We start from the raw sequence: 14,145 nt of genomic DNA, 5'->3' as shown, positions 1-14,145 counted from the left end.
GTGTAAGGTCACTTGTGGAGCCTGTTGCTCAGGTAGCATGGTCATCCACTCAAAATTTGAAAAACAAAAATTGGGAAAAAAAATGTTGGGAGCAAAGAAGCTGGAAACCAGTTGGATGCTGGCTCAGTGTTTTAATTTTTATTCTGTCCAATCTGTCTATAATTCTGTCTTTCCTATTCCCCTTTATGTATCAATAGGATCTCCAGCACTTTGAATCACTCCTCTTTAGTACAAAGACAGTCCAGATCCCTTTGCCTGGGACTTAAGACTTTCCCAGTCTGATTTCAAGTTTTTTTTCCAACCTTTCTTTTTTCTGCTTTCCTTCTGAACCCCTTTTCCAGTCAACTGAAATATTTCTGCTCCCATTTCAGTTTCTGATTGCTACACTTATTTTTTTTAATTTTTTATTTTTGCTACACTGATTTTAAGACCCTTTCAAATGCCGTCTCTTTCCCGAAGCCTTCTCTGATCACTATACCACCTATAGTGACTCACACCTACTATTATAGCTATCTTCAGCCCACATTCAGCCATATTTTTAAAAAATAATGTGCTGGCCTGCCTTTATACCATGTTTGAGGGACTCCTATGGGCAAGGCATTAGAGCTGGTTACTATGAATCAGACATAAAATCCTGTGTTCAGAAAGTTAATAGTATAATGGGTAGATAAAACAAGTATATAAATAAATACACAAACCTATAGAGCCTGGCACGTAACAGGTTTTCAAATATTTCTCAAATTTAGGAAAAATATCAAATACAATGAAGATAAGATTAAGTGCTTTGGAGAGTTTATATATACCTGGAGTGATAAAAGAAAGCTTCTTGGATGAAGTGTCATTTAAACTGGGCCTTGAAAGATGAAAAGGGTTTGGAGATTGGCCAGGGGAGAGGTGGAGGTGTGGAAGTGTGGGAAATAGACATTTCAGAGAAAGGCAACAGCATAAACACAGAAAAGAGAAACTGCAGATTGAGTGGAGAACATATAGGTTGGTTAGATGGAGCACAAATGTGTGAAAGGGAGTAGAGGGGAATTAAATTGGGAAAATTAAGTAGGGGCTAAGTTACAGGGTACCTTGATTGATGGCCTCAGCCTTTGGATTTGTGGTATATTTACTTAAACTCTTCCATTCTCCACCTACCACCTCCTAAGACAATAACTATAATTTTATCTTGGCTCAGTCAAATCAGATTCACTATATCCCTCCTCAGAAACCTTCAGCATTTCTGATCTTTATTTTATTTTATATTTTGTTCCTTTTGGTCTAAATTTGTGGTTTGGGCACCTTCTATCATGGTAATTTCTCCAAAGGAGGAATTTCTTCTCTAAAATGAGAGAAATGCCTCCTATTCATAATAAATCCTTCCCCTTCTCCCCAGTCTCTGAATTTGCAATTGAGTCCAGAGTTTCTTAGTGCTTGAGTCTTTGGAAGCTATAATCCCTTTCTAGAGAGGTCTAAAAGATGCTGTAGTTCTGATCTACTGAAATGGTTTCTAGTGTGTAAAATAGCCAGTACCATCCTCCAAGGGACCATATTTAGTGTTTTCCAAAGTGTGTTATGAATTACACTTGTCCCATCAGACACTGGTCTCTTGAGAAGATCATTGACAAAAGGTTTGCTCGTAGCAATGAGAAGTGTCATTTGTTGATAACTTACTTTGTGCACTTTATATCCATTTGTTCCTTTAATTAAAGGTCCCATAGCCGAAAACATTTGGGTAAAATTGATATATTAAGGTTCTGAGAAGTCTTGCAGTAAATAAATTTGTATAATATTTTTTAAGCCACCATTTGATATACCTGTTTTGGGATTATACCTGTGAAGATTTTGGTAGAGTTAGTATTCCATGAAGTTCATTCAAAGAATAGGCTTCTTCCCAGGAAAAACTTAGGTAAGTGGAACTTTTATGTGAACGTTACTGTCAAGAGTTTTAGTGATCAGCATGCCAGTAACAACATCCTTGTCCTTGTACCATGGAGCTGCAAACACACATTTATGTAGACATTGGACGAAATTGTCTGGCTGCAGAGCACAATTGCTTGAGACTATGAACCTGGAAGTTAAAATAGCTGAAAATATGGTGCCAATTTCATTACTAAATCATTTTCTTCAGCTTTTCTAAATGCTAGTTTTATTTGCAGGTTTAAGAAGAATCTATCAGTCATTTCTTAACGCATTGAAAATGAGTAGAATGAATTTAGAAAACAGAAGTTAACCATTCACAAATCAAAATGCATTTTGACTTGTTCAGGAGACTCTCAGGAAGCATGACTGGTGGCCAGTAACCTGGAGGACAAGGAGTCTTGCAGGCAACAGGACATCATTGCATTGGAAAGAGTGTGTGTGTGTGTGTGTGTGTGTGTGTGTGTGTGTGTGCGCGCGCGTGCGCATACGTTGGGTCAGATACTTTGGGTCAGATAAACCTGGTTTTCAGTTCTGAGTTCACTCTTTTAGTCTTAGTTTCCTTATCTCTAAAGTAGGTATATACTTTATATACCTTTGGGTACACATACATACTTTGGGTCAGATAAACCTGGTTTTCAGTGCTGAGTTCACTCTTTTAGTCTTAGTTTCCTTATCTCTAAAGTAGGTATAATGTTTGTAGCATAATAGTTATAGTGAGTTCAAGTGTGACAGTGTGTTAAAATGCCTAGCATAGTTGGGAATGCAAGCTGGTACAGCCACTCTGGAAAACAGTATGGAGGTTGCTCAAAAAACTAAAAATAGAACTACCCTATGACCCGCAATTGCACTACTAGGCATTTATCCACAGGATACAGGTGTGCTGTTTCAAAGGGACACACGCACCCCAATGTTTATAGCAGCACTATCAACAATAGCCAAAGTATGGAAAGAGCCCAGATGTCCATCGATGGATGAATGGATAAACAAGATGTGGTATATATATACAATGGAGTATTACTCGGCAATCAAAAAGAATGAAATCTTGCCATTTGCATCTGCATGGATGGAACTGAAGGGTATTATGCTAAGTGAAATTAGTCAGAGAAAGACAAATATCATACGACTTCACTCATATGAGGACTTTAAGAGACAAAACAAATGAACATAAGGGAAGGGAAACAAAAATAATATAAAAACAGAGAGAGGGACAAAACATAAATACGGAGATTCATAAATACGGAGAACAAACTGAGGGTTACTGGAGGGGTTGTGGGAGGGGGATGGGCTAAATGGGTAAGGGGCAGTAAGGAATCTACTCCTGAAATCATTGGTGCACTATATGCTAACTAATTTGGATGTAAATTAAAAAAAAAAAAAAATGCCTAGCATAGTGGTGTAGTGTATGTGCTCAAAAGTGCTAGTTTCTTCTTTCCTTCAAAAGGAAATCCTCTATTATGCCTGTGTTTTCTAAGTGATGTAGGAACAGCAGCAGCAACAATGAGCACTAGGTAATTCTGATCAATGAGTAGGTCCCAGTGGGGGTGGGGTGGGGGGGACATCAGAAATTGTGCTGATTAGGCCAAGCCCTGAGGCACTCACTGATGACCAGATACACTCCATTTCCATTATCCCTGGAAGGAGGCTTTCAGTAATCTGAGAGCTATAGAAGGGCAGATTCTGGACATCTTGTGGCATCAGCATCTGCCCCTCAGGAAAACCTTTGTTAATTCACCAGAACACTGATGAGCACAGAGCACTCACTAAGGGTTGGGCACTTTGCCAGGCAATTGGGACCCACACAGAGATATGGTCTCAGCCTTTGAGGACCCTAGCTCTCCACCCTAGAGCCCAGTGGAAGGAAATAGACATGTAAATACCAAGTGAAATAAGGAGGCAAAGTATGATAAAAGTATTATGAGGAGTAGCTGTGGGGTGGGGCTCAAAGGCAAAGTGGTCAGATGTTCCTGAGGGAGTCAGGAAGGCCTTTAGAGAGAAGATATTCCCTTAAATCTTCTGGTTATAAGTATGGTTATTAATCATTGCATTTAATTGATAATGGCTTTATAAGTCCAGCATAGAGCAAAGCTGTACATCACCATTTTCAGGGCACAGTTTATGCATGGTCTGCTTTTTCTACTGGATGCTCTTATGAAACAGTATGCAGAGTGTTATATGAATTGTTCAAAAATAGCTGAAGGGCTGTAAGCCTGTGTGCATCAGGTAGGTTCTGCAGCTTACTGAAGATGGCAAGGGTTTCCTTTCAGTACCTGTACTGTTTCCTCACCCTGACGGTAGAACAGGAGCATTCTGGGAGGGCATGAGAAAATTTCCTAGGGTTACTTTTGGCACCCACTGTAGGAAGAATCCTGCCTATTTTGATGAAGCTCTCTGGGGCCTGCGATCTATTTGTATCTCAGGAATGGGAGGAATAATCTGAGTGTGAGAGTTATAGTTTTTTTGTTTGGAGGCCCAGTGGAGTTCTGACTGTAGGCCCAAGAGCAGCCCAGGGTTCAGAAGTCTTATCAAGAGCAATGAAACCATTAGCTATTAGGTTCCTTTCTGGCCACTTCCCCCAGAGGATACAAGGAGGGTATCTCCCTGTCTCCATCGGGTGGAGAGCAGCACTTGAGAATAATAGGTAGCATCTAAACTCCTGGAAATTGGCTGACCTGTTTGTTAGGGAGCTGTATGGTAAAAATTAGGTTGAAATGAGATGCCAAATATGAATGTTTTTTGAAGGATCCAAACCACAATTATTGCTGTTGTGGCTATTAGTTTTGGTAGTTAATAATAATAAAAACAACCCCTTATAACATGAAAGAGATAAAGATGCCTCACAAACCACAAACTAGTTTATTTGTGATACTGTGGGGCACTCCAGTCATTCTGTGAGGTCTGTGATGCTTAAAATAGAATTGCTGACAACTGGGGTGGGCCTGAGTTCATTACCAGCCGAGCTGTTGCAGCTGTATGTCAGCGGCCTGGAGTTCAGCTGACTCATCCTGGCTGTCAGAAGAGCGGTGATACTGCTGCTTGCTGGGGAGAGTGGTCCTGATGGTTCTGCAGTATTGCTTTTGTGGTTCATGTAGGTTGAAAGGATTGTAGGACTAGGGAGAGAAAAATGGAGGCCTTCTCCTGAAGAACTTGAGTAGAAGTTTAAAGGGTATTGAAATGAGAAAGAGGAGAGGAGGGTGAGGAGGCTAGGCCATGTGCTTTATGGGAAATTTATGGGAAAGAAAACAGCAGGAAGGGGTTGATCAGGTAGTTTCTGGAGCTGGCCAGCAGATTGCACTGTTGACTCTGAACAGTTTGGTTGCTTTGCAGAGCTGCCTTGAGATGAATAGATGAAAAGGAAGGCACTGTGCAGTAGGATGATCATGTGTTGGATGTTTGTAACCAGGAGATGACCAAACAAGACAAAATATAGAGTGAGATGTTCAAAATGAGCCCAACATACTATTATTTATTGGTAGGTAAATGTGTAAATTCTAAATACTGGTATAAACTGAGAGAATTCTAGAGCCATAGGGTGGCTTGGTCATGTCTGGAAACTTAAAGCCCTAAGGTTTATGTTAAAAACTGTTTTATTAAAGCTAAGTGTTTTCTCTTACCCTGTTATTAAAGATATAATAAAAATGCATTTTATATTGAATGTTAACTTAGGGGCTTTTGCAAATTTTCAATGGATTTGCTTTTTACACTTGATCTTAGCCAAAAGGCCGAGAAGCGATTGAATTTGCTTTTTAGAAAATGTTATAGCTCCTTGTCAGAAATGAATGACCCATACTTGACCCATACTTTATTTCTTATTTTTTTTTCCTAGCACTTGGCCTGATCTTATCCCTATTAATGACTTTTAGTTTTAAGTAGGATGAAACTTCAGTTTTTACATAGAACTATAATTATTTTATTCCTCATTGATATCAAAGTAGAGAAACATCTCTTTTGTGCAGTTCAGTCTGAAAACTTTCAGTTCTTTGAATAGCTATTCATTATTTATATTTACTGTATTCTTAACCATTTAAAGTTAACTTCTACAAGAGCAACCCTTTTAGAGCAATAGCAGGAAATAAGTGAGAAAAGGCCTTGATGAGAGTGAAGTTTCTACAGTATTTTGTTCAGTTGGTTCAACCTTGTTATGCCATATTTTGATACATACTAAAAGTAAGATATTATTGGGCAGTATTATCCAAAGTGTGTTTATTAATAGGTGTTGTGAAAAAATTGGTTCCATGAAAATAATTTAGGAAATGCTGGGTTAAAACAACATTTGATCAGATTTCTTTCCTGTAGAACCTCTTAGAGCTTTTGGTTAATGTACACCAATGGGTGCCCTGAAACTCCAAGAAGGAAGAGATAGTATATAACTTTTCCTAAGCAAGGCTTGTCTGGCAGAGCCACCTTACAGACTGACAGTTCACAGAACATACACTGGGAAACCTTGAAACGGAAAATGAGTGCGTTCAGTACTATTTTACATTTCTTGAAGAGTTACTATATGGCATAAATTGATATATTTATAGCATCACCTTTATCTTTGGTTTTTGCCTTTTCCTTAAAAAGATTTGCCTTTGGAGATAAGCAATTACACAATAAGATTATTAATTCTTAAGAAATAAAAAACGAATAATTCAGCCAAAGAGTAGTTTCACAGTCCTCACTGAGCTTCTGTAGGAATACACGCTTAAAAAAGAAACTAAGGAAAGACCAACCATTTTAGTATTTTCTCCCACTTTGAGAGCTCTGTGGTAAGTAAACCTTTCTAGTCTGAGATCACAGTCTGGGGCCCACAGGATAGATCTGGGCTGCAGTTAGTTTTTTTGTTTTGTTTTCTTTTTAAAAATTTTTTAATGTTTTATTTATTTTTGAGACAGAGAGAGACAGAGCATGAGCAGGGGATGGGCAGAGAGACAGTGAGACACAGAATCCGAAGCAGGCTCCAAAGCAGGCTCTGAGCTGTCAGCACAGAGCCCGACGCAGGGCTCAAACCCACGTACCGTGAAATCATGACCTGAGCTGAAGTCAGATGCTTAACCGACTGAGCCACCCAGGTGCCCCTGCAGTTAGTTTTGTTTAGCCTGTCCCAGTGATTTTAACATTTGAATTCATTCTCAACATTTTAAAATCTTGAAGTTTCATGTAAAAATCTGAATTTCTAGCTAAACTTGAAAAATGGAAAAGTCTTACAACACATTCACAAATGATAACTGCTTGTCTGCTTCCTTTAAAAGGAATGGTTTACTCTAGTGTGTCATTGCCTGCTTACCAACTGCTGTCCTGGGGACTGGCAAATTTATGCTTCACGTCCATCCCTACAGACATTTGGTTTTGTGTAACTCCTGCTATAAGGACATGGCATGGCTGAAGGGCTAATGGGTGGTGCCTCTTTCTAGAGTGATCTTTATAAGCAAATGTGGTCTCCAGGAAAGAGTGTTGGAATCAATGTCGGGCTCATTTAAGGGAATTTTCACCATGTCTGATAAAGCCCCTGTACTTGTCCTCAGGACATTGAGGCTCTTACTGCCCAGAGTATAGCCTATTTGACAACATACTAAAAGAGTTGTTACACACACACACACACACACACACACACACACACACAGTGATCCCTATATATGTAATGGTTGTTTTACTGAGAGAAATTTATGATGAATTAAAACAGAATTGTAATTTCATCCATTCTCAAAAATAATTATTAAAGAAACAAAGATAATCAAAAAGAAGTTCTCTTATTTATATTTCACCCCTTTGTATAAAATATTTGAGTCACCTTAAAAAGTATGGTATTCAAAAAGTAGAGAAATATCTCTAAATATAAATCAGGACCAGAAAATGTATTCGAAGGGTAAGTCAGAAAGATAAAATATGAATATCAGGCCCTGAGGGCTTAGAATTAACTTAGAAGCTGGAGAACATGCCTTGTGTGAGAGTGGGCTTATATTTCAGAGATAATCCAGGGTGAATGGAACTTCCCAGTGCAAAACAGTACCTCAGTATTACTTTTTGCTTAGTGTGTAGAATGTGCTGATGTTGAGCACTCTCAACAATAGCCAAATTATGGAAAGAGCCTAAATGTCCATCAATGGATGAATGGATAAAGAAATTGTGGTTTATATACACAATGGAGTACTACATGGCAATGAGAAAGAATGAAATATGGCCCTTTGTAGCAACGTGGATAGAACTGGAGAGTGTGATGCTAAGTGAAATAAGCCATACAGAGAAAGACAGATACCATATGTTTTCACTCTTATGTGGATCCTGAGAAACTTTACAGAAACCCATGGGAGAGGGGAAGGAAAAAAAAAAAAAAAGAAGTTAGAGTGGGAGAGAGCCAAAGCATAAGAGACTTTTAAAAACTGAGAACAAACTGAGGGTTGATGGGGGGTGGGAGGGAGGGGTGGGTGGGTGATGGGTATTGAGGAAGGCACCTTTTGGGATGAGCACTGGGTGTTGTATGGAAACCAATTTGACAATAAACTTCATATATTGGAAAAAAAAAAAAAAAGAATGTGCTGATGTTGGCCTATGTTGACATTTCTCTGATTCTGTATGGGTGGGAGCTCTGAGGAGCTGTTTTCTGGTGGCAGCTGGGAAACGCAGGTTTTGTGAATACGATTTAATCATTACTGTCCTTGAGTCTTCTTCCTGTACTTTTACCTAATTTATAATGCAAGAATAGGCTAAGGGAATGGGTTATGTGTGATGTACTGAGATGAGGGTGCGGCGGGAGAGGAGGCAGTAATGACGGCTCTCAGCAGGAAGGTTTGAGATCTTCTGCAGAGTTCTTTTCAGCAGCAGTAACGTACAGCTATTAGAGAAGGCTGCATTTTCTGTACTTCTGATTAAATGAAACCAGAACACCATGGATTCTACAAGGGAATTGTTTTCATTTGTGAAACAAAGTGACCCACAATTAAATTCAGTTATCGTAGAGTGATTGGAGTTGCCTTACCAGGTCCTGAAGCTGCCTTCAATTTATCAGTGATGAAACTGGAAGAAGAGAAGACAGTGCAGAAAAAGATATGTCTTACTTTTTTGTTATTGGTGATATTAGGATCTTTGTTTTTATAATGTAAATAAATTATGTTTTTAATTAAAAATTAATAGGTCCTCATGAAGGGATTTAAAAGGGGTGCTTTACGGTATTTGTGAATCTCCCTTTGTGGTAAATGTCAAGGGAACGGTAATTTAGTCACACAGACCAGCAAATGTTATGCGGAAAAACTAGATTTTTCTTTTTCACATGATAAAGGTGGAACAAATGCTTCAATGTTAACAGAATTGCAAACAGGTCCCTGTTTTCAGGGTCTAGGGAAGAAATGGAGATTTTACTGCTTCTGGATAACTGATGAAGGCATCAAGGTCGTAAAAAGCAAAAAGTTAGGTGGGGGTGAATTTTGTAGCTGTCATAAGGAATGTATGGACTGTTTCTAACTGAGCAGTGCCAGTTTTGGAGTTGACTCAAGGTGTTTTGAAAGCGTAATTGACAGGTTTACTACCTTTCAAATGAAAGTACTTCTAGATATATAAGTCAGGCCACATAAGAAATCATCTTATGCGTTTTTTTGCATTAAGTGTTGACAGTTAAGCAATGGGGAAGATGAAGAATTGTGTTGATACTAAGGAAATGAAAATTCAGCTGTTTAGTTTCCTATCCTAATCTTTGAGGGTAAAGAAGAGGTGTGTTCCATAAAGACAGACCCGGTTCTCTGCTTCTACAGACCTAGACCATTTCCCAGAGCACCTGGCTGGCTGAGTGGCTCCTTGATTCTCAGTCAGTGCCGACGCTCACCTTTTGGTGTGGGAGGGTTTTTTTGTTTTTTGTTTGTTTGTTTGTTTGTTTGTTTTAAGCTCTTCTTCGGTGATTGAGTTAGGGATTGAAACAAATACGTTTTAAGGTTAAGATTCTGATGAAATACTTTATTTTTTGTAGGCAGGAAGTCAGAGTACCAGTGAAGAGATATTACCAAATAGAAAGAAGTATGTTCATAAAGATTTCTTTTTCTACTCTTTGAAAAGTTACTTCAGTTTCTAAAGGCTCACCTTTATTTACCCAAACTTGTTTAAGAAAATCAGATAAATCAAAAATAGGTAACACTGTGTGCTTCAGTATTTGATACTGCCGTTAATTCCCTGCTAACTTGATGGGTTAAACCACATTTCTTCTGTTTGGGTTAAACCACATTTCTGAAGGATAAATGTTTCAAGCTTAGGGGTTGATAAGAATTTAAAAGCCAGACATATAGATAATTTTTAGAAAATATTCCTAATGTTCCTGTTCCCTTTCTTTAGGTGAGCTCTTAAAAAGCTAAGTGCTAAACCGTGACAGGTTGTAAACAGTCTATCATGTGTTAACATGGATCTGATTTAGAATGCAGAGTCTGTCTCTAAAAGACTGCCTTTTCTCAAAACCGCAGGTCCTTTCTGAAGGTTTATGTCTAGAGTGTTGAGTATAGTATCTGTAAGTAGATTCCCCAAGAGTTCTGTTGAAAGGCACTTAATGCAGATTACATAAATTAATAACTGGATTTTGTTTGGGTTATGTATGTTGTAAAATGCACAAATCAGTGGGTTTGTCTTTAGTCACCTTATTCTCATTTGGGGTTGATGGAAATGAAGTAAGGACCAAGTAAACGACTTTTTTTCAGGTGCAAATTCGACCATGGAACCTAAGTGACAGTGACTTTGTAATGGATGGTTCTCAGCCTTTGGACCCCAGAAAAACTATCTTTGTTGGGGGAGTTCCACGACCCCTTCGAGCTGGTGAGTGGAAATAGTAACACCACAACAACAAAACCACCAACAACAAAATCCCCAATATGTATGTAGTCTTCAATATTTTCTAGGTTTCCGATCGCCTATACACAGTCTCCAAAAGAAGTTTCACTGAGCTGACTGACTCTTTCAGGATTAAACATTTTCTCCCCAGATGGTTTATTTTCTTATGGTACAAGAGTGAATTTCATTAAACTGTTATTTTGACAGGATGAATTCTATTTAGTGCTGTCATATTCAACCACATATTTTTAAAATAATAACAATACATTTGTCAGTATGCGTTCTTATGCGAGTCAGCATTGTTATGTGTGACAGAAAAAGCAGTGACCCCATCAGAAATCTGTCCACCACAGCTGTGTACCCCTCAGTGACAAGCCAAACTGCTGCTCTGCTAGAAATTGTGTCCCTGGGAATCGAACTGGGAATCTTCCTAAGTGAAACAGGTTCCTATTTTTTCTTATGCACTTTGAAAAATGACTTATGTATTTGAGCGTTTTTATTATGACTTTTTAAAAGCTTCCCTGTTTTTTTCTTTTTTAAGTTCTTTTCCAATGATGAAATAATTGTGCCTGCTGAAATCAGATCATAATTGACTGGGGCATTTGAAGTGATGCTGAGCTAATGAGTTCAATATTTAAATCCAAAGACAGATCTAATCAGTTGGGGATCAGTGTTCTACCAGTAAAATATAATAAAATTATTTGTTAGAACGGAGTTTTTAAAGTGCTTAAAATAATTGAGTTTGCTTTTCAAAAAGAAGATGACAAGATAACGTTACCATTGCCATAGCAGTTGCAAAAGTGCAATGTGATCTCTGTTATTTGGAAGCAAGCAGACATAGTTCTACCTAAAAAAAAAAAGAAGACAAGAAAAAAAGAAAAAGCAGTGAGCATTAAAATCAAGTTGTGAAAAAAGAATTATAAAATGTACCTACAGCTATTTGTCTCTGACTTTGATAACTTCTTAATTCTAAATGTCAACATTTCTAACACATTTATTCAAATCTCAACTTCAGTCTGCTCCTCAAAGCTTTCTGTAGACCCATATAAAGACATATCCATAATTCCATTTTGAAAGACATTAAAACACATTAATTATGACTGTGAAGGTTGTAACTTTACAGTTTTTCAGAAAGCCAAATATCTTTAGGTCTTGTTCTCACTCTAGTGGAAAAGTGTGCCGAGGGTAAGAAAGCAAAGCGGCAGAGATGTCTCGCCTTGATCCACTGTTAGAGAATAAAGCCCAGGAAGCGCTAACTGGGATGTGAACAGCATTATGAGATGAGGGCAAATGCAGCTCTTTGTTTCTAAACTTCTTGTGCTTAAAAGAAAAAAAAAAAAAAATGTGGGTGGGGGCATGGAATATTCCTGTCTTTCTCTAACTGGTGTTATGTTTGGGAGTGGAAAGGGAGAAGAATCCCCTTTGACAGTCTTTTACTTGTATAGGTGTTCTTAAAGAATAGATATTCATTGCTAGCATTCTAGTTAATTCTTTTTTTGCAGCTAACTACAAGCACAAATTAGTTTTAATATTCTAGCCCCTCTCCTTTTGTAGATGGGGATCTGAAAAAATAAATCCTGAAAGAAAAAGTCCCACGTTTATAAAAAGAACAGAACTGGCTTTAACCTTTTATGTCTGTTTTTAAGTCACAGACACAGTAGTGTATAAGCTAAATTCCTTTTTTTATTATTCACCATTTTCATTATTATTCACAAGATGCCGCAAGTCCTAGGACTAGATAAGAATTATATTTAGTTGTTTAGTCAGAAATGGGATTTTATGTTCCCTGCCTACCTGCTGTAAGTCTTGAGGTATTCTTTCTTTTTTGAGCTAAGCTAAATTTTTTGTTGTAAAATTGGTTTTTTTGCAGGTTTGTGGATAATGTCTGCATTCACTTGATCTAATGAAAACGTTCCCCTATGTCAACACCTCCCATAAGAGTAGCTAGTTTCTAGATGGCTAAGCAATCTGTATTAGCATCTTAGAATTTTACTGTCTATCTAAGACTTTGAGATTGGAATCTATGTAATCTAAACAAAAAGAGTTAACATCTGCAGCTTTTATCCACGTGCATAGAATTGGGTTTCTTTGGAACACACTGAGCTTTGTGGACTGGTGTGTGCCTTGGAATAGAGGACTATTTTTAAAGGAATTCATTTTGACTTTGCTAGGCAGTCTTGAGTTGAATACAATGCAGTTCACTTGAACAATAAACATTTATTGAGCATCCACGTGTTACTGGCACAGAGCAAGTATGCGTCATGCCAAACTGAATGAACATCCCACTGTCGTGTTAAATAGGTCATCGTCTACAGAGAGTCAAAGATTTCAGAAAAGAAGAAAGCAAGAAATGTATTAATAGAAGTATCCAGAAGTAATTGGATACTAAATTGTGCTTTTTAACACACTGGATCTCAAATTTGGTTTTTAAGTATTTTAGGACATTTATTATTACTTCTAAGGGAGTATTGTGGTCATAGAATTCTGAAAAGTCTTAAAGCTATCTCAGGCACTATATACAAGGTGATCCTGGACTAGACATAGTTGATAGTATTCAACACGTGAGATTTTTAGGTATCCAGATTGATTTTCACCTTACCTGGGGCCAAAAATTGTCCTTTAACATGTTATAATGAATAAAATGTAATAACTACAGTTATTCCTTTGAATTTTGTGAGGCTTTTTCTCTTTGATATCTTACCATTGTAAGACAGGGACTATTATTCCTAATAAGTTATTCTAAATAAAGTCCTTATCCTACCAAACAGAAACACACAAACCCTCCTAAAGAATTAAGGCAACCTGTTTTAAGCAGTATTGCCCTGGCTGAGTATCAGTAGATCCTTCCAGTCTTTTTGATAAGCCTTCCTTTTTAAATTTCATGTTGGGAGGGGAAAAAAATCATAGGTCTAGAAAATTTAACCCTGAAAATGGGAAAATATCCATGGAAAATCTAGATGAGTTTACCCAGTTAGATTGCTTGATTGGTGGTTGCTCTAGGTTAAGTAATACACATTCCTACTCTCTTTGTCCCTCCCTTCCATCCGTCTTGTCAGTGACAGTGGCAAGCCAAGGACGGTTTGCCTTAAGTCTCTTGGTGTTTCTGAGGTCTTGTTCTCCTTCCACTCCCCACCACTTCCCACCCCCATCCTTGGAAAGGCTATAGGTAGACTCGCCATGCCGTCATGTGGCTACGGTCTGCATTTTCTTCAGAGTCAGTGCCAGGAAAGGGGTGGTCTGTCTGGTTCTCTACCTGCTTCCACCTGAAAGTACAAGAGCATGTTACCAGTCTTCATTCAAGTAATGTGAACAGCCCATCTTCCTGAATCTCAACACAGAAATAGCCCTGTTGTATATCCCTGTGGCATTAGGACCTATGAGGAAATAAGTGCCAGGCTTGGGGATTATGAATAGGCCATCAGGAAAAGGTGGAGAATGAAGCTTCTGGTCCCTGTA

At 38.1% G+C, this 14,145-nt stretch overlaps 1 protein-coding gene across 13 annotated transcripts in view; it reads left to right on the top strand.

The window, feature by feature from the left end:
- Positions 1-14,145, top strand: part of CPEB3 (cytoplasmic polyadenylation element binding protein 3) — a 196,159-nt gene that overhangs the window by 145,212 nt on the left and 36,802 nt on the right. For 12 of the 13 annotated variants that reach the window (XM_045438199.1, XM_045438209.1, XM_045438211.1 and 9 more), the window contains one exon: positions 10,560-10,674. The exons of the other annotated variant lie outside the window; for it this stretch is intronic. In XM_045438199.1, coding sequence (XP_045294155.1) covers positions 10,560-10,674 — 115 coding nt within the window. The remainder of the gene's footprint in view (positions 1-10,559; positions 10,675-14,145) is intronic. 13 annotated transcript variants of the gene reach the window in all.

The sequence above is a fragment of the Leopardus geoffroyi genome, chromosome D2 (assembly GCF_018350155.1).
Source record: "Leopardus geoffroyi isolate Oge1 chromosome D2, O.geoffroyi_Oge1_pat1.0, whole genome shotgun sequence".
NCBI lineage: Eukaryota > Metazoa > Chordata > Mammalia > Carnivora > Felidae > Leopardus > Leopardus geoffroyi.
The sequence above is the reverse complement of the archived record's forward strand: the minus strand, read 5'-3'. Positions and strand labels throughout refer to the sequence as shown.